We start from the raw sequence: 25704 nt of genomic DNA, 5'->3' as shown, positions 1-25704 counted from the left end.
CAACTTACCATCAGTTAATTATGGGTTTGTTTACATTACGTCAGACAGTACAAAGTTATACATTTGTTTCTTTATACACACAGAAAGACAAATAAAAGTTTATTTTTTACTGCATCTCTTCATCTGCTCTGATTAAGGCTACAGTATTGTTTTATTACATCAGCTGATCTAGCACATCAAAAGCTGGACGCCGGGCTACAAAAACATACTGTTACAAATTTGAGAAAAATCAAAACTTGGACAACATCAAAGCAACCAAGCAAACGAGGAAATTGACATAACACAAAATCCACTTGAGAGAATATTTACAAGGACAACTTCAAAGTTTCATAAAAATACAAATCAGTAACCTTCAGTATGTTCTTAAGGTTAATTCACAACCAAAAAGAGGAGAAATGTGTCCTGGCCTGGGTACCCTGTGATTCAGCTATCCAAAGGAAAGAACAGCTGTTCCTGAGTGACAGGAGATTACAGCGGTAAATACAGAGTTTACCCAGCATGGCTTAGTATTTAAAAACATAAATTAAAATAAAAACTAGGCCAGGAAACCATACTAAAAATCGATAAATACTGGACATTTTATCAAAAAAAAGGAAACAAAAGACATGACATACGATGTTTATTAGTGCATCATTCTCCCAGATTTCAGGAATAATAATATTGGAGCCTAACATTGGAGTCTCTCAGACTCTCAGTTTAACTGGCAGTGTGAGTGGAAGGCAAGAAATTAGAGTTCATGGGAGAATAAGGAATAAAATAAGCTTTGGCAAGAAGAACGTTTCCAAAGCTGGAGTGCCACACTATCACTTAGCACGTAAGAATTAAAGTAATTAACATGGTTTGAAGCAATTAAGTTGTATCCTATTATTTTTATGTTCTCAGGATTTGTAAAGATACCATTAGCTTGCTGCATTCTGCCTCCATGATGGTTCCCATTCAAAAACAGAAACAGGTTTTCTGGTGACACCTGTGCAAAAACCTCTTGCATCCACAAACCTTAAGCTTTTGACAGATGCCTTAAGGATGGAGTGTCCAAACATCAACAAACATCAAAACTAGATTTGACATCCTTGATGCTGACCAACAAAAACACAGTCACATATCTGGGTGACCAATGTTTTTAGGAAGTGGAATGAATAGAAACACAACATTCACAGTGCTGAAATATGTTAAAATCAATGCTTTTGTAGACATGGCAGATTGTATTAACATTAGTCTGTGTTCTTGTTCCAAAAACCAAGAACTTAGCGTTTATACTAACCGGTTAAATTAGCTGGAACCGTGCCGTTGTCTGTAAGTTAGGGCCACTGCGTTTAGAGGCTGGAAATCAGCAAAGGAGCTCTGAAACATCTGCTTACTGCTGAATTTCACTGTGTAATCCACAAAGAGCAGCAGATCACAACCTGCACTGGAGCTCGCATTAGAAATGATTGTGAGTTGTGATTCTTTTCTCCACGATTAGTCGTAGGGATTCCCCAACTGCAGAGTCGAATCGTAACCCTCTACAATGTAGATATAGACTTCAATGAGTACTTTTTAGTTTCTTACTAAGAATACATTTCATGTACTTTTTCACATTTACTTGAGTAAAGACATTGCATTAGCACTTCAACTTTTAGTTGAGTATTTCAACACAGGTATCTGCACTTCTACTTAAATGAAGCCACATCATTTCCTCAAACATTAATAAAGTAGTATTCTGATTCTGATAAAGAACGTCTGTACTTTTGGCACCCCTGGCCACAGAACATTGAAGTATGCTTAATTACACTTTCCTGTCCACAGGGTGATACATTGTAAATTACAGTATTCACAAGTTACCGATGCTATATAATTAAGGATGCAGACTCCAAACTCTAAGAGTCCTCACTTCAATAGATACAGTCACTAAATAGGACGTTTTCACAAAGGTATATAGCAGCTAGGTGCTCCTAACAGCTGCACTTTGTTAAATGTGATCAGAAATCTTGGCACTTTGCTGATCTGAAGCAGTCAGGCCTCTGTTAACACAATGCACCAATCTTCCCTGGTCCCGAATGAGACGAAACAGCAAACAAACAACAAACTGCTTGGAAAAAAAAGGAAGAATCAAGGTTCCTGTGACCCAGTCAAAGTACACATCTCACCTGGACTAAAATGATTTGGTGGGACCTTAAGAGATCTGCGAATAAATGAATGGCCGCCAGTGGGCCATAATTCTTGCATAACGATGTGAGAGACTTATAAAGTCTTACAGGGAAGGATTATTTCAACTTATTGCTGAAAGTGCTTCTACAAGTTACTGAATCATGGCTGTACTTAGTTTTTCCCAGGACTGCATGGAGCCCTGTTAAAAGTTTCTGTTTCACATCACTTTACTTTTGTAAAGTGGGTTCCATCAGTTTGTCAGCTTCCTTATGAGTAACTGTACCTGTTAGTCATACTTTGACAAGCTTCTCAAAATGTTACAGTGAGTACAGACCAGCTTAAAAAAAATAGTTCACGTTCAAAGCTAAATAACCTGTACCTATACCCATTGCCTTTCTTATATTTTTCTGTTTCTGTGGGTCCCAAATTCTTTTTCTGTGACCGTCTTTAGTTTTTAATAGTCTTTCTCAAAAAATTAATAATCCAAAACCTGAGCTTTATACAAAAGATTTGTACAAAACAACAAAAAAGTTGCTTCGCTTTGTGTTGGAATCAATGCTTATATCGTTGAAAGTTACTATTTGTTATGAATCGGCTGTGTGCAGGCAGGAAAAGGACCCAAAGTGCAGACTCTGGAGACAGACGTGAACTCAAAATAATAAACTTCCAAAGTACAAACATTAACGCAGGCAGGAACACAAAACACACAGCATGAGTGAGGGTAGATAAGAGTAGATCGCAACACGGACACAGAGAAACACAGGGCTTAAATACACAGAGGGAGCAATCAGGGAATGGGTAACAGGAGGGAAACACAGCTGGGGCAAATCAGGCCTAACGAGACAAAGGAAGGAAAACCAGACGCATTTACATGAGACACGGACTTTCAAAGTAAAACATGAAACATAACACAGAGACGCAAACTTGACAAGGGGATACAGCAGACAGGGGAGACCAAGCAACTAGAGAGCACAGAGACATAAATCTATAAGACAGAACTCTAACAAAGAACTCAAAGAACTAGAAATGATAAATAATATAATAAACTCAAAAACCCTGGGTCAACGACCCAGGCATCCTAACACTATTACCAATGCATGCCAGTCTTCCCACTTACTTAATGTACTTTAGTTACACTATTATAGGAATTGTAAGTATTTTTTTTTTTTATACAAATAATTGAAGGTATCATGCTCACTAATACTTTAAATTGCTAAATTCAGTCAAATTGCAACTTTCTGTCATAAAGTTTCCTTTTGTTGCTTTTTAATTTCCTCTGCGTTCATCCTCTCCTTTTTTGATTTTCCACTGTCAGAGAATGGGGTCAATTTTTCATTCACTTTCACTGAAATAGTTTCTCCAGATTTTCCAACTTTACAGTCACTGGCCCCGAGGCTACAGAAGATTCTACTTCCACCATCGAGCTTCCTTTTAATATTTGATCTAGTCCTTTTTTCCTCAAGTCCAAAAAAATCAGCACACATGTCTTTCCTCATCATCATTTCTTTGCATCAGCCCGCAATGTTCAGTGCATGCATGGCATGGAAGAGATACTGCCATCATCACCAATTACTCCCTAGTCTTGCGTCCACCACATGCAGCGTACTTAGCGACAAGGAAGAGGGGGGCGTGATAAAACGTTGCACCCCTGGGAACTAGTTTACTGCAAACACAAACAGTAGGCGAGCTGCAGGGAAGGGATTAGGAGCAGTGTGAGGCTCACACCAGGCTCAGCTTAGCTTGCCTGTAGAGCTGAACCCTGCATACAGTTAGTGAGGGAATATTGTTCGAACTGCATGTTTTTGTGTGTTGACTGCTCGTGGATTAGGTAGATGCCAAAATTAATCCAAAAGTTGGCTTTTTTATAAACTCTCTTTATTAACCTCTTGCTCCAACTACATGCCTTCATTAGTGATGTGAAAGGCTCCAGACAATCATCTCGTGTAAAAGATGTATTTTTAAGATGAAATGTTGTGTACATTGATATAAAGCTAAAGAATAAGCTCCCCAAACACATAATTGACTGTTAAAAGTGTCTAAAGTTAAGCTTGCAAACCTTTCTTCACTTGTAAAAACCAGTTGGCAGGCTTTGAAGGGCAAGTTGATAATAGATTGATTTGTGCACTGATGCCTCTTCTTTCACTCCTACTATGCCACATTTAAAACCTATTACTGTATATATTAGTGCTGAATACAGTGAAATTTATGAAGCTAGCGTTGGTTTTTAGTCATTTTTCCATTCATCCTTATTCTTTGAGGCCTGGCAGAGCTGAAGTGGTGATGGAAGTCTGAGTATTAAGAGCACTGTATTTTATTTTTCAGTATGCTGAGAGACAGGAGAAGAAAACTAGCCAGTAGCTAAATTTGGCACATTGTGTTTATTCTGATTAGGCTGGCTGATTAGAAGAAGGGTTTATTTGAAGAGTTTTAGTCAGGATAGTGCAGAAATAGTACTAGTGAAGGTTATGATGTCATGGCCTGATAGATTTGTGCATAGAAGTGGGAGTCTTTTTCACACATAAACGTTAGTCATGGATTATCTAATACAGCGGTTCCCAACCCCCGGGCCTCGGACCAGTACCGGTCCGTGAGTTGTTTGGTACCGGGCCGCGAGAGTTGAGGCTCTGGTGTGAAATGTATGGTTTTCAGGGTTTTTATCGGTTTTCAGCGTTATTTTGTTATCGTTTTTATCGTTAACTCGGTCTTCCTGGGTCTTTTCACGTGTGTTATGAATAAATCTTCTTTTGTCGGTACCGGTACTTGTTTTATTTCGTTGTATTTGTCCGCGACACCTTAGAGGCCGGTCCGTGAAAATATTGTCGGGCATAAACCGGTCCGTGGCGCAAAAATACATACCTCCCTTAGGCAGCAGTTTTCATTTTCATTGCTATGCAGATGAAACCTAAATTTATTTCTGAAGCCAGATAAAATAAATCAATTGCCATCATGGAGATTTTAGTTCTCTGCTGTTAAATTCTGAGTTTATTGGAGTTTATTTGGCACTTTTTCTTCTTCATGTATGCTGTATAGTGTTTTAAGTTATTTGTTCCAGTTTTATAGTTTATACCTTATAAGTTTTGTTGTTCGGTGTCTTTGTTTCTTGTTCTTGCTACCTGTGTAATGTGAGTTTAGTATTTATATTTTGATTCCTTGTGTTTTAGTCTAGCTTTCCCAGCATCCTGCCGTGTTTTGTCAAGTCCCCAACTTCCTTTAAAAGTTCATTTATTAGTTTCGGCTCTGTCTTTCCACTCTAGTGTGTCCTCTCTACCTAATTACTTTCTATATCTATTTAAAGTCTCAGCTCGTCTTTGTTCCTTGTTGAGTTGAACTGTGTTCTAGCTTTGCTCATGTCAAGTGTGGTTCCCTGCATTGTTTTTACTCTGGATCTAGAACCATTAAAAAATCTAGGAATAAAGGCTTTCTTTCTCTTTAGTTTTGTCTGCCTATGAGCCTGGATTCGAGTACTTTCTGCCCACGTTTAGGTAAACTACAGGCATTTCTTAAAGTTGTAAAGGCCTGGGTGACGTCTAATTTCCTACTTCTAAATCACACAAAACTGAGGTTATTGTCCTCAGCCCTAAAATCTTAGCAACACGGTGTCTGGAGTGCCTTAGGGTCATTTTTGACCCAGATATTAAACAAATATGTAGGACTGTTGTCTATCATCTGCTCAGTATCTCTAAAAAAATGTGATTGTTGCTGAGGCATGATGAGACAGCCCATGCTCTTATTTCATGCACTTATTAACAGGCAGGACTGTTGTAATTCAGTATTATGAGCATACTCTAATCCAGGGGTGGGCTACTCCAGGCCTCGAGTGCCGGTGTCCTGCAGGTTTTAGATCTCTCCCTGGGTCAACACACCGGAATCAGATGATTAGTTCATTACCAGGCCTGTGGAGAACTTCAAGACATGTTGAGGAGGCAGTTTACCCATTTAAATCAGCTGTGTTGGATCAAGAACATCTAAAACCTGCAGGACACCGGCACTCGAGGCCTGGAGTTGCCCACCCCTGCTCTAATATGTTGTTTTCTTTAGCCCGCTATACTTCAGAAGTTCCCTGAAAAGCCTTCAGTTCATTCACAAACTGCAGCGAGAGTGCTGACTGGGACTAGAAAAAGAGATCATATATCTTGCATGTTGGCTTCTCTTCATTGGCTTCCTGTTGAATCCAGTGTAAAGTTTAAAATCATTCTCCTCGTATATTAAAGTACCATATTATTATAATAGAGCACTTTGCTGTAAGACTGCAGGCTTATTTGTGGCTCCTAGATTTTCTAAAAGTAGAATGGGAGGCAGAGGCTTCAGCTTTCACACCGCTCTCCTGTGAACCAGTTCCTAGGTTGGATTCAGGAGACAGACACCAGCTCTACTTTTAAGATTATGCTTAAAACTTTTCTTTTTGATAAAGCATACAGTTTGGGCTGGATCAGGTGGCTGTGAATCCTCCCTTAGTTACAGTGCAATAGGCCAAGACTGCTGATGAAACTGATGGGTTTTTTTCACATTACACCTGATACAAAAAAAATTTAAAACAACTAAAATGTAATAAACCACTAGCACAGGATAGCTGTCTCATCTAATTCAGATCTTAAGTGTGGTGATAAAACATAGCTTGGCTCTTGGTGGCAGTAATAAAATTTCTTCCAGTGAGTGACGCTGATCCTAATTTGTTGCAGCGCTGCATTATTCCATTTGCCTAAAGCAGAGTGGACAGTGAGCGTTTGAGAGAACAAAAGAAATACACACTAAAGCAAATTAATGCATTAGCATTAGCATTATACAAGGTTGTCTTTTCCTGTCTTTACTGACTTAATGGCATCTGTCTCGTGTCTATTGTTCAACATTAAAGCTTTTTTTTCACCCACATGAAGAATGTGTTTGTCTGTAGAAAACTGAAGCTGGGTACACACCTCGCAAATGTCAGACTGATTATGATTGTGATTTGAGTGTATTGACTGATTCGGCTGAGCTAGATTGGGTCTTTTCCAGGTTTAGTTGATGTTAGCAGTTGACAGGTGAAGGAATTGAGTTTGTGGTTTAAGTGTAAAATAATTTCTCTCCTCCTCGACCTAGCCCTCATTAATCAAGCTGGAGTTTCTAACCAAAATTGTTTAGATGTAACTGGATAACTAAAGCTGTCATTTTCTCCATCGCAGCCCATGTAAGAGAGGTGAAATGTATGCTTCAGTGTGTGTGTATCCTTTTGCGATAATGTGTTTTTAGGGAATAATTGTTAGAGAGGTTATCGGTGAATGCAGGCTGAGCTTTGTGCCTCCTCTCTCAGGATACATTCAGTCTCTCAGCCCCATGTCCTCTATCTCTCTCCAGCAGTCAGCCAAGGAAGCATGACAAGAGGTAAAAACATGCTGTGTTTTGAGGATATGACAAGGGAAAAAGAAGAGATATCAAAGCTAAATGTCAGGGTTCATAAATTTACACATTTTACACTCTAAAAGCATTTCTTTAAAACCCATCAGAGGAATGACAACCAGGAATTTACATTATGTTGCTCAGGCTCTTGCAGGTTTACTTGACTGTTGTTCCAAGCTTAGTTGAAATGCTACTGTCAAGTCATCAGTTTGCTAATTGCTTTGTAGTGTGACTGTTGTTCAAGCTACAGATGTTTGCATGATTATCTCCTGATGTAAAAAGCTGCACAGTTTCACTCGCTAAGACATTAGCCCCAGAAGTTTTAATGAGCCTATGTTGCAACTGACTGCCAAACTGCTTAGAGTTTGTCTGCTCTTTAAGGTAGAACTGGAAGATTAGTTTCTATAATTTTATGTGGTCTGATGCTTCACTTACACTGGACATGGCTGAGTTGTGGTGGTTCTTTGGTGTGCATGGCTATGTGCCTGATTTTATACAGTTATGCAATTGGACGAAAACACCTAAATTCAAAGATTAGGAGGTGTGGCACAATACTTTTGTCCATATAGTGGACAAACCGAGCTGAATGAGCTTGTTAGGCCCCAAGGCTGGATTTGTGTTTCCTACCTGTTGCAGTTTAGAGGCTTTTCATAACCACCACACTATGAAAGCAATCCGTACAACACAGCTATTCCATATGGTCAATGAAATATATAATGTCTGTCTAACATAATAACACTAAAATAACACTTACATCTAGACAGCATATTTGCTGTTGTTTGTATGGTTTAGTGGTTGGTTTTAGCTGAAGGACTGCTCTTCTTCTCAGGAGCTCCTGAGATACTTGCATCAGCCTCCATCTACAGTGATAGCTGAGTCACAATGGTCAGATTATACTTGTCTAAACAAAGTGTGCCATTCTTTGGTCTTGCCATCTGTTTCTCACAGTTCACATATTACAAATATGTAAAGCTTTTTTTTGTTACGCAGTAGATTTAGAAACTGTGTAATAAGCATATGTTTGCATTATACATCAACCGTCTCCCCTGTGACATACACTGAAAGGTGGCAAACCATACACTGGTAAGCACAGCAGATGGGAGGCCATAATTGATTCTTGTTTGCGTTAACATGACTATATTTATACATATAGTCATGCCATATGTAGCACATATTCGCCCTCTCGTTTGACTGAAGTATGAGCTGTCCACTGTTAACTTTTCCCTCTTAAAAATGAATTAGCGTTTTTTACTGGTTTTACAATTACATATGCACAGTAAAAACTTTATGATGTGATGGAACATCATGTCAACCGAGGAAGCAAGCATCTATTCTTCTAGTACAACAATCCATCAGTAAATCCAAAGACTGGTAAAGGTATAGTGGTCAGTTTTGTTGGAAGAATTTCAGAGTGAAAGTGCTGCAGAGAGATACTGATTCATCTATTTGTGCTTTTTGTTGTTGTTCATTTCTTCTCACAAGGATATTTCTGTTGATACAAACATGAGTGAGGTGGCTTAGTAATAGAAAAACCAGTAAGTATAAAGCAAAAAGCTGTTGGGTTGTGAGGTTCCATTAATCAGATAAAACTTGTTGCAGACATCTATCAGACTGGGATATGTTGAGTTTGGAAGATGGGTCTATGCTTTAAGCCTTGTGCCACGTCTCTTTAGAAAATCCTGACCAGTTTTTGAGCTGTGATGAGTTACATTGTGAGTGATTTTGCCAGTGCACTGTTATTTATTTATGTTTTAATGTTTTAGTGTTGATACAGCTCACACCGATGGAAAGAGATTCACGATAATCATTAAAACTCAAATCACTTTTATCTGTATTATCAATATGTGTGCTTCCTACATTATATTTACCCGATACAGCGCGAAAGCTTGAGCAGCTTTAGATGTTTAGATTCTTTTCCACCACACAGTATCATCAGGGAGGCGTCTAATCCCAAATCCTTTTTGCAGCATGACCCCAAACATAGAGCTAAAGTCATGAAGAACTATGTTCAGCATCAAGAAGTCCTGCGACAGATGGCCTGTCCCCCGCAGAGGCCTTATCTCTACATCATGGAGTCAGTCTGGGATTACATGAAGTGACGCAGGAACAGTTTTGCCAATGAACTGTCGATATAAACAACACCAGTTGATTATTATTATTATTATTATTATTATTATAATTAATGTTGTTGTTGTTGTTGCTGTATTCATGTAGGTAAGCTAACTAAAAGTTTTACTTTGGTGATGGTTGTTCTAATTATCATTAATATAAGTAAGTTCAAAATCAATCATTTCTCTTTGATATCAGTTTGATTTCAGTGTAATCAGAATGTTCCTATTTCTAAATTGAAGGCTGCTGAGGAGCAAAAATAATCTAGTTACTCTGTTCATGCTATTATGATAATATAATCAAGGCTTTGCCAAACCTGTGAAACAGTCTCTTCCTCTTTACTGAATCTGCCTTCATGCTCTGCAGAGAAATAACTAGTACTTCTATGGTGAGACTCAAACATGGGGTGAACACTGACTTTTTACAGAAACTATACATTCATTAATTTAGCATCTTTAGCTTGTGACACAAAAGCTTGCTTCACTAAGATATAGCCAGTATGAGGAGGTATGTAATGTATAATGTATGATCTTGCTGTAAACTTGACCTTCTGAAAACTATCAAGGACTAGGTGGGACTTTGATGAGACACCCCAGAGCCAAAGGGGTGAAGGTGAACAGCTGAATGAGAGACTTAAACATCAAAAAGTATTTCAGGCGCCAAAAACTAGTTCATAAAGTTTAGACACCATAAATGACTTGGTTGGCTTTTGGTACCAACAGTATTTGCTTAGAGTTGGACACTGAAACTACTCAGAAAGTTGTAAAATGATTGTTTTGTGAATTTTTTAAAACCCATATTTTATTCACAGTAGAACATGAAAATCATGCTCCATCTTTTTCGAGCCGTGCTTTATTGTTTCCTAGAATGGTACATTTTCTCAGTTTAAAGATTTTATTTGGTTCTGTGTTCTGTTGTGAAGAAAATATGGGTTTTATGTTTTTATTGGCACAACTTTTTTTTTGAAATATGGTTGCAATTTTCATTCCAAATGCTCTCACTCTGAGTGAAAACTGTATCCCTGTTGCCATAGACCCAGCATATCATAGCATCAATTCCAAATATCCCACAGAATGAGAAAAAACCCCACAGCATGGTCCTATAACTTAGGAGTTCAAAGCTCTCATTTACTAAGCACTGTTACCTAGTTGCAGTCATTAGTCAATAAAAGTGTTGTTTCAAAGAATTAAGAAACAAAAGCAGCTATTTTTTTATTTTTTTTAACACAAAGTATACACTGCAGCTTCTATTTTGTACCAATCATAAATAGACTAAGAAAAGCACACAAAGAGAATGACACAAGCTCAAATTAACATCAAATAATGTCATATGATATAACCTGACATACTAATTCAGTACATGTGGAATCTTTTCAGTGTGCAAACAGCGGTACTGCTCTATACGTATTTTAACCAGGCACCTTCACATTAACACTGCACAGCTGTTTCAACAGGTGTTGTCAGATTCATATACTGTAATTAGTTTAATTTGAAAATGATGCATGTGATTAGTGAACTAATGATCCTCAATAGCTTTTGACACGAAGAGTATAGTAAATGAATCGTGTGAATCTTGTATCACAGAGCATCAACTGTCTAAACAGACATATGTACCTTCAGAGCTGATAGCATAGCATTAATATATTTGTAGTTTATGCTTTACAGTTGACTTTACTTTCATTTCTCTGACTGAAGTAATAAAATATTACTGCTTCTGGACTGACATATTTAAATCATTAAGTATCATATGTTTCCTGCATTTCGAGTGACCTATGTTTGTGGGGTTGAGCGTAAAGTGAGACCAAACCTGTGCACAGCTTTTCAATCAACTGGCACTAAGAAGCAAAATATACAGAAACAGGTAAATGAGTCTGTGCACATTGACAGTTTTTGTAGTTTTGCCTCTGTGCAGCACCACAGTGGATTTGAAATCAAACAAGATGTAAGTGAAGTGCAGACCTTAAGCTTTAATCCAAGGGGTTTAACAAAAGTGTTGCATTAACAGTTCTAATGATTTCTACACAAAGTCCTCAATTTTCACAGGTTGAATTGTAATTGGACAAATTAACTTAATTTTAAGTGTAAGGATTATTTTCAATACTTGGATGAATATGTTTGTAATCAATAGAGTCTAGGTCGCCCGATTTCACCCGATGTTGTGTTTCCTTCCTTGAGATGCTCTGCCAGGCCTTCAGTTGTTGCTTGTTTGTGGATCTCTCTGCCTTCAGTTTTCTCTTCAGTAACTGAGAAGCAAGCTCTACACGGTAGAGATCAGATGGCTGATTTAAGAAAAAAACATTTCTTTGCCTTGAGAAACTCGTGGGCTGCTTTTGCAGTATGCTTTGGGTCATTATATATTTCCACTGTGACGTGCTGTCTGATCAGCTTTGCAGCATTTGGATGAATCTGAGCAGAGAGTGTCGGTTTGTACACTTCAGCAGTCACACCATCAATAATCTCTAATGACCTGCTTACATGGGCAGCCATACATGACCATGCCATATCATTGTCTTCACCCTGCTGTCTTTTATGCTTCAGATCATGACCCATTCCTTTTAAAGACTCTTTTTGAAAGTCTTTGGACAGTCTTTGGCTCTAGGTGTTTTCTGACAAAGTCTAATCTGAACTTCCTGCCTACCTGCCTAAACCCTCTATATTTAAATTCGTGATGGTGCTTATTGATTGAAGGACTTGACAGTGATACATCACCTACTCGGGACTTTTCTTGACTTGTGTACATGTTGTGAAGTTGTGTTTTTGTTGTTGTTGGGTTTTTTTGCGCTAATCCATTTTAGTTATTTGTTATGGTTTCATTTGCCTTGCAAAAGTAATATAAAATGCAAGCCCAACGCAATACTTTTGTTGAACTAAAGCTGATGGTTGGCACTTCAGTCACACCTTGTTTGCCCGATTTAACATCTACTGTGTGCAAAGGCAACTCTACAAAAACATATGTAAAGGTAACTGTATCCTGAAATGTATGTGGGCGTTAAACTTGGTTGAGTCAACTCATGCTAACTTGTGCTAAACTAAGACATTATCTTCTGATTTTAGATTTGCCAACTCAGTGCTTTTGCCCGAAATGTAACGTGTGAGACGTCTACCTGGAAGAAACAGGGAAAAACCAGTGAGAAATGGGTAATGTGTCCGCAACAGCTTCAGCAGACAGCTGGCTTTTATCTTTGACAAGATATTCACATGTCTGAGCATATAACACACACATAGGGACATGTGCATGAGCATCTGTACTCTGCTTGAGATGTAACAGTAGCTTATTAGAGCTCTGACGCCACATGGCACACTGTGGGAATGTGAGAAAGGAAAATAACGTGCGCACCAAGAAAGTACACATACACACGCACTGACGATGGAACAAAACTGATGAAGAGCAAACAAAGAGGAGTGGAGAGACAAACTAAGTGACACAAGAGGAAGAGACTGAGGAGAGACTTCATGAGGTGGATTGTTAGCAGAAAGGATAAAAGTAAAGGGCAGGAGGGAAAAGGTAAAGAGAGTGGAGTAAATGACAGCTTTTGTAAATGACCGTGTCTGTTTTGTGCTCACGTCTCTGCGCTCCTCTATCTTTTTTGACTTGCAAACCACTTCTGGGACTGAAAATCTACTGCATCCATTAATCTCATTTTAATAATTGATGCCATCTTACCCAGAAGGAGTTTGGCCTGGACTGTTGGCATAAAATGAGACATTTAGCATGTTCCGGTAATTGCCATATTAGTTTATCCTTGCCTATTAGACCACTGTACATTCAGTGAAATGGCTTAAAATGTACAATTTTTGTTGAGCTGCGTTGTTGCTGTCCAAGGCTATCTACTGCCTGAATCACCAATTATAGTTAATTATAGAGTTCTGCTTATACATGTTTCTTATGACTGTAACACGGGGAAAAAGAGCTGCTGCTGAGCTGCTGTTGATGCTGGTGTGCTGTAATATATGTCCATGAAGGAAACAGCTCTGAAACATAGTTGCTATACTACATGTGACTTGTGCAGGGTTACGTGCATGTACGCGATATATTGCAGACTTCGACAAAATGCAGCAACTCACACAGAATTCAGTCAGTCTTCAGAGACTTCCTTCAGTTTGTCCAAACAGTGATTTCACCCTTAATCACCGGTGATGATAACGACCCATACCTTTTTTCACACCTTGGCTCATTGGATTCAATTCATGTGAGTTAGCTTTGAGACACAATAGCTAACTGCACCCACAAGATGGCACTTACAAGATGCATACAGACAAGCAATGCTTGACAAAATGCTGTCAAAGGACAGAATGCTTAAATTTCACTTAGCACGCATGTGTTGGCTTACTTGTCCTGCCAGAACACCCATGATTTCTGGCAAGTGTACAACTTGTCTTATTTGACGTAAAAGACAAAACTAAGCTGTTAAAATCCAAATACTATGCAATTAAATATAGTAGATGAAAATATACAGAAGTATCGAGTGGAGAAACCCTGACACCTTTTTAGAATAGGTCTTCCTTTTTAGGTTTCATATCTGGGGGCTCTGTAACATGATGAGTGAACTCTGTACTGTTGTTACAGTCACTGACCTCTAGGGGCTCTCCCCATGTGAGAGAGCTCCCCCCACCCACCAACCCAGATAATACTTAGTTTTTAAGTGGGGTGTAACAACTGTTCTCTCCTGCTGTCTAGCTAGTGTCTGCTGGTGTATACACTAGATGTAGGTCAGAAGGACAAAAGGAACGTCTTCAGCACTGGAAGGACTTTTGTAAAGTATGCTAAATATATCTGCATTTTATACTACTAATATTAGTATATGATTTTTTTTTTTTTTTTGAAAACATCAGCCCTGTTTTTAAATACTTGTTACTTAACACCACAAAAGTACCCCAAAAAATCATCCTTGATTGCTGTGTAGCGTTCTAAAGTGTGCTTCTTAAATTATCTCCAATATTCTCAGACTTCCCCTCCAACCGAGAGGGCAAGCCTGAAGAAAATCACTCCCACTGTTCCACTCTGATGCCTCCTGAGAGAGTATTTCCCAATGCTAACTTAAACAGCAGAGACAGAGCAAGTTTTTGAAGAGAAGAGAGACACCAAAAAAACACAGAAACATGGAATAAGGAATATGTTTAAGATTCGGTTAAAAAAATCCACATTCTCCCATCCAAGGCCACTTTGGAACAAAAGTAATCTAGTTACTCCACTGAAATATTCATGAAGCTATTTGGTTGGAGAGCGGTCCTAACTCAAACACAGACAGACACTAAATTTAGTTTGACTTGTGTGAGTGTATGCAAAGGTTTGCGTGTCGGAGAGTGACGGCCAGTGTGTGTCTGTGTGTGTACTATGAGTAAGAGTGCATGTGGATTCACAGCTTATGTAACTATGTACTTCAGGAGTGTGCGTGCGTGAGTGTGTTTCACTGTGCAAATGAAGTGTGTGTGGCCCAGTCTTCTGACTTAACACAGCTTTACGAGAGCCAAGAGTCTGCCCCGGGCATTTTCTCTACTTAGTGTGTGAATGCGTGTGTGTGTGTGAGTGCGTGTGATTTTCTTTGGGTGTCAGACTGACTATACAAATGCTCAGTGTGGAAAACTTTGGGTATACAGGCGTAATGTTTATGTGTGTGCATGTCTGTGTGTGCGTTTCTATTGTCTGTTGTCTCTGGGTATCATTGGTTGCACACGTACGATTGTTTGCCTGTGTCTGTGTGTCTCTCTCTTGTGTAACCACGTGTGTGTGCCTTATCGGAAATTGCTGCAAAAAATGGCTGGAAAATGACAGATCCCTATTATGTCCCCCACACCCCACACTCACGCACACACACACTCTAAAACACACAAATGTACACACTGAGACTCATGCCTTGTCAACACGCTGGAGCACAGTGATTAAAATAGCAGCTGTAGACACGAAACACAGTCCAGTTCATTTTGTCCCTTCTTTCCCACTCGGTGCTAGCCATACTGTTAGGGTACATCTTACCATACACTCACACACAACAACAACAGCAGGCTCGGATGAGCCCACAGTGTGCAGACGATTATTTTTGATCATTTTCTTGAAAGCAAACAAAAACCCCCAGTTCAGACGTTATCCCCCCACTGAATGGCTGTTATCAGTCCCATGCAGATCACCGGTAGGTGGCCTCCACCTCCTCCCAGTGGGTAGTTCCTTCGTCCATGCTTAGCAGAAGTGAGAGGGTTTTTGTTTTCTCATAAACAGCAACAAAATATAACCACCAGACTTTTAACGAATGCACATGAGTTTGGCAGTTTTTGTTTGGGTATTTTGTGGAGGAGGGGTAGACTCAGTTTTTACTTTTCCTTGAAATCTCTGTTAACTTTTGTTTTTCATGTATTTTTTGGAGTAATTGGATAGGGTTAGGAAAAGATTGCGGTTTTGCGGTGTGGGGTAAGACAGAAGCAAACTACAGCCACTCTGCACATTGCAAAAAGATCTGGACATCTGGAGCACATAGACTCTTTACTTTCAAGCTGAAAAACATTGAAATTTATGCCTCTGGTAAGATTTAAAGGACAACAACGAGGAGTATGTGCTTAGCAATCTGTGGTTTGAGGATCTGGAAAAATGCACAACATAAATCATTTATAATTTACCCCTTATAAAGCGGTATACGAGGTGTTAAATACTTATATGGTTGTACTGCACAATAAAAACTGATAGTTTTATATAATGACATATTTTATAAAGCAATACCTCTGAAGAGGTGTATCTAAATAATTACACCTGTACGTGTACATGAAATGGTCAGCATTTTCTTCCCACGTGGGTACGATGGCTTTCACTGATTTGTTTCTTTTTATGTTTGTTAGCACTTGTTCGTTATATGTTTGAAATAAAGATTTGATCAAGTGTTTATTCTGCTCCACTCCCTCCACAGAAAAATCCCCTGACAAATTGGATCACCAGCCTGTGGTCCCACAGAGATGTGCTTGTCTCTGAGTAGTTTGTGAACTCTGACCGTGCTTTTCATGGTCAGCGTGTTTTACTAGAGTATTTTTGCCTGATTTGTGCATGGAGCTGTAGCAGTCCTCCGCCGCCTCCTGTCACCCGCCAAGGTTATGGTAATATAATGGCAACAAGAGAGATTCATATTTCACGGCTCACCGGGTTAGATCCGCACCTAACGGATGCAATCAAGCGTGGGCAGAGGTTTGGTCACCGGAGAGAAGTTTGGTTGCTGGACCGCAAAGAATAAAACAAACTGTTTTGCTCACTAGGTTCACCTTTGACCTAATGTGGTCTGAATTTGTCAATTTGAAAGCTCTGACCTGGTCAAGCTTTCCAGGCTTTAGGGTGATACTTTTCGCCGGCTTGACATTTGATAGAAGTCGGCAGCGCTTACAGTTCTCTAATCCTGGCAGGACTTTGACATCCAAGTTAGATCATTACAGTTTGAAAGTTTGCATTTTCCAACTTTAAGACCTCGCAAACATTTCAAACTGGGACACTCCCTCTGGAGCATCACTACATTCCGGTGCTACCGTCGGTTTTTCCGTTATTGCACAGTCGTGCGTTAAAGGCTTTCCTCCAGGTGTGCAGGTCGAGAGGTCGAAAGTGAAAAATGTAATCTGGCTCTTTAATCACTTGAGAAAGCACCTGCTAGGCTCTCTGACTTATCCTTGAAACCAGCATGTTATCACGGAGCTTGAATATCTTAGCAGGAGCAGAATATTTGTGTCAAATACTTGAAACTTGCCTTAGTTTCTTTTACCACGCTCTCCTGCGTCTTGATAAGAGTCCACCCCCCTACCCCCACCTCCACCCCCACCCTTTCTCAGCCAAAGAGCAGCTTCCTTCTGTTCAGTCAGGTGTATGCATATTGCTCTCTTCTCCCTGCCTCTCTGTTCCCAGCGTTGTAATTATCTCAAACACTTGATAAAACCCTCAGGCTCTTTCTTTCTTCCTCTCTCAATCTCGCTTTATTGCCTTCATTATAATGCACTTAATCAACCCTTGGTGCTTTCCTCACGTTGGTTTCTGACCTATCCGTCACTTTCTCACGTTTCCCCCCCCCCTGCCATCTCTGGCTGTTTCTCTTGCTTTCTGTCCTCTGCCCTGTTCTCTGCATGCCCACCACCCCCACACACACCATTCATCAGGCAAAAATATATTTTCCCAGTGATGAATTTGTTAGGACCAGGTGAAATAGCAAAATTCTCGATCTTTTCTTCACCTTCTCCGTCTCCTTTATGCCGTGCCTAGTTTAACTTCAAGCCTGTTTACTCCCTCCACCTCCAGTCTTTGCTCTCTCACCAGGCTCCGCTTTCATCTCAGGTGGTTGCACGTTTAATCTCGCGCACCTCATGCTTGTGTACACCCACCAACCAACCGGTATGCACTTTGATGCATTCGCTACGTGTGCTAAAAGGTGTAACCAGTTTCCAGGGATGCTGAAGGTTTTCAGTCATAGCTTAACATCTTTCTCCACCTCAGTCAAAAAAATACAAAGCAAAACAAAAAAAGTCTGTTTTTTACTGCTGGAGCAGGACTCTACAACCTCGTCATGTTTAAAAATATTATATAAAGACTTCTACATTCATTATTATTATTAATATTCGCCTGCAAACTAATGAATGTCTGTTTTGTAATTTCCGACACAGTTAAGATAATGTTACAGTATTCCACTGACCCCGTTCTTTCTTTAAATGTCTTCCATTATTAGGTACACATATTCCAGCTCATTAATTCATATTAGGCTCCGCACAGCAGGTGTCCAGCTGTGCAAGGATGTGAACAATCTTCTGTTTAGGCTTTTTAATATTAACAGCCCTGAAAGGAGGAGAACATTAAATCAACTTTAGCTGGAATTTTAGATGAAACCGCTTTTCTGTGATGATCAGAGACTTTTGGGTTTTGTTTTTTTTTCGGTTGGCCATTATTATGAACTGCAGCTGGGAATGTTGTAGTGTGGATTTTTAGTGTGTGTTTAATTTGGATTCTTTTTTCCCATTTTCCAGGATGGTCGAGTACTCTCTGGACCTGCAGAACATCAACTTCACGGCCATCCGAACAGTGAGGGTGCTGCGGCCGCTCAAAGCAATTAACAGGGTGCCAAGTAAGTCGAGTCCTATAGACTGTGAACACATGATAGGCAGCCATGGCTGTATCTCCATCACTATTTTACACAAAAAGCTCTCAAAACTCTTCTCCTCAACTACTCATTTCACTCTGGAAACAAACAAATTGTAGGATGACATCCATTCATGTTTTGCCATGTGTGGCTCTTATTCAGCACCATGGACAGCTGCCTGGTGAAGAAGGCTGCCCAGTAGCTGGAAAGTGTTAAACATGAGTCACTGAGCCAAAAATACCTTAACAGGGAACATGTTTGTCATGTTTGCTATTTACTATTTATTTATTAGCTACTTTGATTAGGGCAACGATGAATTTTTACCAGTCAATAGCTTTCAAAGAAACGTGACATGACATGAAAAAGGTTTTTGGAGATGTATGGTTGGATCCCACTCTAGCTGGCCATAGTGGTTATATTTAGATTTGAGAGTAAAGTTATCTGCTAAGGTTAGCAAGCGTAGGCATCCATAAACTGTACCCATGTATTTTTAACACATTAAAGCAGGTACCTGTAAATTCGTTCTAAGACTAATAGTGATACTAGAATTTGACTCACCAAAACTAGAGCACAGATTTGTTGGATATTCCACAACAGGTCACATGATTTGCCACACAAGTCAGTTAAAATGCTCTAAAAGGCAACAAGACCACAAGAAAAGGTCAGTTCAGTGAGAGAGTTTAGTCTTATTAGACATCTATCAGCAGGACAGCACCAACAAGGAGACAGTATGGAAAACTCTCTATATAACACTATCAGTGTACATGGTCTCCATGGTTTGTGGCACAAATATTTATAAAAGCTTGAGGGAAGCTATCACATGCTTTGACTTGAAACCCACTCTTTCTTCGGTTATCACTCATTAGTTTGTTTTGCTATGCGACCTCCACTTTATTGTTCATTCATCATTCACTGTACATTTCCAGTTAAAAAGCTGCCCCGAATGTTTAAATAAAACACAGCTTCTGGGTGGGTGCGTTCGTCACTACGCCTTGCTAACAGATGCCTTCTGCTATTGTTTGCGCACCAAATCCTGCAGCGCTGAACACGTGCCACACCATTCTTCATTCTGGAGCAAATGAGTTACATGAGAGCAACAAATCTGCAACTGTGGCCCCATATATACAACACAAACCAGCCAAACGCCTCATTGTCTTGGCTATAACTGTGCCATTTGGATCGTTTACCTGTTGTCTACGCAGCCAGGCCTTGCTGTAAGGCCTTTGAGAAGATGTGTCGTGCATTTTGAAACAGATTTGGACAACTGCATAAAGCAATGAAATAGAAGAGACGATTTCAAAAGGAGGGTGGGGTCATGTTTCATCTTTGTTTTGCTATTGGACAGCGTAATAATATCTTCCTGTATGTGCTTTCATCCTGTATGGAACTAGATTCCTGAGGACACTAAGTGTGCATGGCTATTTAAAATCCTAAAAAGTGATTTCATCCACACTCAGCTGTGCTAATCCCCCTCCCAGTCAAAGTCCTCAGCAACCCAACCCGTCAGGAAATCACAAGACATCACTGAAGTATTTTGACTTAGCTAACCTTGTCACTTTGACTCCAAAAGTGCTGCTTAGTCCTTCTTGATGAGAGTAATCAGTTTGCTGCCGGTTGCTTCTGTGTCTAAATTGTGCCTAGCAGGCAATCATTTTCAGAAGCTATGAGTACTCTCTAAGTCAGATATGCTGGTGCTTGAAGTTAATGTTGTTCTGCTTCCTTTGTAATTGCTAAACCTCCCACTGCTCATAAATCTGCAACACAAACCATGCAATTTGTTTTTTTCTTTAGTAAAAGCAGGTGTAACCATCTTGGTTTGTTACAGAGAATGTATGTTGATTTCTATATTTGTCACCTAATATACATGAACATGAATAAGTCATTGCCACTCATTTTTAGTTATGACTATAGTTGTTTGATGTCTTTCTCTATCCTTCTCCCTCTCTCTCTGTCCTTTTGTCTGTCTTACTATATCACTTGAGGTAAAAAGGAGTTCTTAAATATCCCATTATTTTCTTTTTATCTTCTTTTCTCTGTGATCTCTCTGTCATGTTTCTGCTCTTAGCTCTTCCTTTATCACAATGTTCAGTCAGTTTCCTCCTCCTCAGTCAGCAGAGCGAGAGCCCGTCTCAAACCTCAGTCATTCCCCTTCCTCCTGCTCCTTCCGCTCTTCTTGCATCCTTCTGTTCATTCTTTTCCATCATTTATACCTCCCTTTCTCCAAAAGCAGAAGTAGTTCTTGTCCTTGCATGTCTTTGGAAGCATTGAAAAACCCCGGGATTGCACGATAACCACCTTTGCGTGTCTGCGTAGTGTGCTTGCCAATGTAAGGGTAAGTGAATCTAATTAAGGCTAAGATCACCTGGACATTATGGATGACCCAGCAGTCACAAGGACAACCTACTGATGTAGGTCATGAAATGACATTTCTGTTTCATGACAGAAATGTCAGTGAAAAAACTAAGGCTGTCAATGTTAGCGCTTTAACGTGGATTAATGCATCGTCACGATTAATGCGATTAAAATTTTCAACACAATTAACCCATCTGAAGCACAGAATGACTCAAAATCCCTGAAATGTCACTGTCAATGCATTTCGGGCAGCTTGTACAAAGTTTGTCAATTCTGCGCTCCAGATGGGTTAATTGCGTTAAAAATTAGAATTGCGTTAATCGTGACGACGGATGAATCCACGTTAACGCGTTAACGTTGACAGACCTAGAAAAAACTGTGATCTCTTTTAAAAATGTTTCACAGCAGGAACAACATAATCACAACTACTGTTATTTATGTGTGTTACATCTTTCTCACCATGTTGGAATTAGAAGATGTTGAGGTCATGGCTTAATTTTAATGACCCTGCTTTTGGCATCTTCCATATTTTCCAAATTTTATGTTGACTTTAGTCCCGAGACATAGATGGATGGATGGATGTTGACTTTTCTTAGAAAAAGACTGAATAAGGCTATTCCAAATAGAATGAAGATGAACAGGAAATGGAAATGAAAAATAAGAAAACAAAACAACCATAAATCTAACATAGAGGTTGCTAAAAAGGGATCAAAGAATAGTTAATAAGAAAAATAATTTCAGGATGCACTCTTAGACGGTGGGTCTCTAACGCAAACTACCTCACTTGGTTGGCCTTTGCCGTACGTCGTCAAAAATACTGTACTCATGAGCCCATAACTAATGTTAGCTCACTAACAACAAAATGATGATTTCCTGACTATAATTATATTCTTATTATTGAAGTCCTGAAAATGAAAGTCCCTGACCTTTGCAAAATTGTAAATTATAAACTAAACCACGTTCCCCGACCTACAATCAAGTTGTTCCTGACCTAAACAAGCCTTACCCAAAGCACAGTCCCAGCAGGCAATTTTTTAAGAGTTTTGCGAGCTGCTGACAACAGTGTTGTTCTTCCAACAGAGACGTCAACTCAGAGAACACTGTATTCTACCAGAAATGACTCAGACGTGTGTCAGAACACTATGATTCTTCTTTTTAATCAACGTCGGTGTCTGCGCCGGCTGTGCACAGTCATGCGATGAAGCTTCTTCATACATGTCACTTTTTCTTCCATCCATCAATCCACATTACTTTTTGTTTTCCTTTTAAAATATTAACCACAGCCAAAGTCTTTGTCAGTTCTATCTCAATTTTTTTAGATTTATAGACATGGTGGATGTTATGATGTTATGAGTCACTGACACTAAAAATACACTTTTTATGTGCAAGAACTTGTTGTTTCATGCCCATACTAAAAGTTTTACCTCTTTACTGTAATATAAAACAAAATAGATACATTTTGTCAACTTTGCACTTCTGCCCAACAAATTAAATGTCTAAAAATGACACATAATGTTCCAAGCTTGAAGTTTTGGTTTACCAAAGTTTGTGTTCTGAACTTTCATTGCATCCCTTAATGGCTAGCAGTCTGTTTGTGCAGGGTGGACTTAATTTTGCCATGAATATGTTTTTTGCTGTACAGCTCTCTGTTGGCAGGGAACACAAACAGTGATGAGTCACTGAAGTCTAAACCATGTTTGCAGCTGTAATCTGACATTTCTGTGAGCAGAGGGGACTTTTCTGTTCACTGAGCTTCTTCCTCTCTGTCACTCCAAAAACAAAACAAAACAAAAATAAAATAAAATAAAAACAAAAAAAGCAAATTGGTTCTTTCATGGTGAAATGTCTAGTTTGGACACAAAAAAGAAAAGAGGCGGTATAGAAAAGTCACGTGACACTTTATACAATGCAGAGGATGTCAGAAAAATAAATCCCCTCACATCAGATTGATGCTCTTCTTGTGGTTTATTGGCCACCGTTTCAATAAGAACACTGCATCTGGGTTAAGCAAGGATGGGAAAGAAAGAAAGGCAGGTGAGAGGAGAGGACAAAAAAGGCAGCGAGAGAGATAAATGAAGGAGGGAAGAGGGGATTATCCAGCTCCATAAAGGATAGGCGAAGATGGACGAGAGGAAGAGAGGGATGATGAGAGGAGAGATGAGGGGGGACTCAGATGAGCAGGCTATTACGATGATAGATACAGCTGAGGAAGTGCGAGCGATGGAGGGAGTCGCTGGAAGAATAGAGATAAAAAGGAGGCAAGGGACGTGGAAGACAATCACCTGGAGAGGGGAAGATAAGATGAGAAAAGGGAGGTGATTACATAGACAAAGAGAAGAAACAACATTGCCAGCCCACTCGTTTTCAAAAATTACAATGTAAAATTTTTTTCTACAAAGTCTACATTTCTTTTAGCCAAGTAAGAAAATAATGTAATTAGCAGGAGTGTTTAGATTTTTATGTAGAAAAAGAGTTGTTTCTGCTTGTTTTAAGGGCTCCGATCATTAGGTTTAGTTAATTAGTCTGAATCATCTCAATAAGTATTAAATGGATGGCCACGAAACTTGGCTCATATATTCACATTGACAGTTCAGTTATGTAATGCTATAATACTGTTGGCAGGTAGAATTAGTAGGTGAGCAAACTGGGAGGTAAATAATATCCCAATATCTCAGTCTGAAACCTGCACAATAACATGGCTTATGTCTGTGTTTGGATGGGTCAAAATGTATAATCATTTATAAATTATAATAATTTCATTTTGGGGGAAATAATAATTTCTGTTTATAAAGGTGTAAAAAATCTCAATTTTTATTATACTTAACCCAGTAACATTTTTTTTTCTTGATTGAATTGAGTTAAATTAAAGCCCAAGAAAATCAGACTTCTTATCACATGCAGTATTTACTAAACTAAAGATGAGTCTTTTTTTAACCTGAAGCTGAATCGTGAAAGGAGTAGCGTCTATATGGAAAGCTCAAATGTTTCAGTTGCTAACTTGGGGCTGTTCTTGTTGATGGTACATAAACACTAGCAAGAGTCTGTGATTGGCTAACAGAAGTAAAATTACAGGCAGGAGAAGCAAAAGTTGGAAGTAAATGTTCGCTATCAGCACAGTACCCACGAACAGATGGACTCTCTTGAAAAAATATTTTCTGTAGTGGACAGATGTACTTCACTTTAATTCAATTCAATATCAGTTCAGTTCAGGTCAGTTCAGTTTAATTTATATAGCACCAAATCACAACAAGTCACCTCAAGGATCTTTATCTTGTAAGGTAAAGACCCTACAAGTAGAGAGAAAACCCCATAAATCAGATGGCCCTCTATGAGCAAATACTCGGTGACAGTGGGAAGTAAAAACTCACTTTTAACAGAAAACAGACAAATAAAACTGTTTTGGGAGTTTTCCAGTTTCCATTTCCAAGCCCAAGAGTCAGACGTTCAAATGAACTGACACTGTGTCTCGGTCTGGTTGATTTATAGGTTGGAGTAAAAGATTGCTACCACTCCTCCTCCTCAACCTGTGCTTCGAGGATTGTGACAATTAGTATGACCTGATTCATGTCAACTAACATATTCATCCTCCCATCATTTACTAACAGGGACTTAGAGAGCCCTAATGTTTAATAATCCACATTTGACTTCAGAGCTCTATTTGTTATTAGACAAGACAAGAAGTGGTCAGTGGACAGCGGGCGACTTTGGGAGCTGGTTGCTATCCAGACTATCCAGCAAATCAGAAGTTAGAATATATATTACTAGTTTTCCTGTGGCTAAACATTTTATATTAACTTTTGATTATATGTGCAAGGATAGATGTGTGTCTGTGAAGGTTCTCAGTCACCAAGGTCATCGTAGTCTAGGGAGCTGGAAAGAAAAGCGTCTGAATTTCTTTAACTTTCCTTCTCTCAGACAAAAACTGGTTCATCCCAAAGACAAAACTCCCAAATACAAACTTAACAACATAGTGTACGCTGTACAGTGCAGCGAGGAATGCCCAGACCTCTACATCGGTGAGACCAAACAGCCACTTCATAAACACATGGCACAACATAGAAGAGCCACGTCGACCATACAGGACTCAGCAATCCATCTGCATCTAAAGGACAAAGGTCACTCCTTCGAGGACACTAATGTTCACATTTTTGGACAGAGAGGACAGATGGTTTGAAAGAGGAGTGAAAGAAGCCATCTATGTCCACTGTGAGCAACCATCTTTGAACAGAGGCGGTGGTTTACGACACCAACTGTCTGCCATCTATAAGCCAGTGTTGAGATCCCTTCCCAGACGCCCACTCACATCCTGGGCAATTTCACCTCAGTAAATCACATGATAGGGTGGGGCCAGGTTTCACAGTGGGTTCACCCAAAACCTTGGCTGATTGAGACCTACACCCATTTTCACACCTTGGCTCGTGTGATTGGGTAGAGGATCAATAGGGGGTCCTTGACCCTCTTGGGGACACTCCCATAGGGCTTAAATCTGGGACTCTCCACCAATTGCTCTTAGAAATTAAGAAGCTTCTCAGATGAGAGGTGAAACGCCTTCAAGGAAACTTAAAGAAGTCTAGACGCTTTTGTTTCCAAGCTCCTTATGTTAGATCTACTACTTTTCATAGCTACAACCAATATGGGGGAACTCATATTACTTACAA

The 25704-nt window shown here is 39.4% G+C and overlaps 1 protein-coding gene across 1 annotated transcript in view; it reads left to right on the top strand.

The window, feature by feature from the left end:
- The window catches only part of LOC116317348 (voltage-dependent T-type calcium channel subunit alpha-1I-like), a 186518-nt gene that overhangs the window by 45797 nt on the left and 115017 nt on the right, over positions 1 to 25704 (top strand). The window contains exon 5 of the mRNA XM_039613171.1: positions 18582 to 18679. Within this exon, the coding sequence (XP_039469105.1) occupies positions 18582 to 18679 (98 nt within the window). The remainder of the gene's footprint in view (positions 1 to 18581; positions 18680 to 25704) is intronic.

Source organism: Oreochromis aureus, linkage group 6 (assembly GCF_013358895.1).
Source record: "Oreochromis aureus strain Israel breed Guangdong linkage group 6, ZZ_aureus, whole genome shotgun sequence".
NCBI classification, from domain to species: Eukaryota; Metazoa; Chordata; class Actinopteri; order Cichliformes; family Cichlidae; genus Oreochromis; species Oreochromis aureus.
The sequence above is the reverse complement of the archived record's forward strand: the minus strand, read 5'-3'. Positions and strand labels throughout refer to the sequence as shown.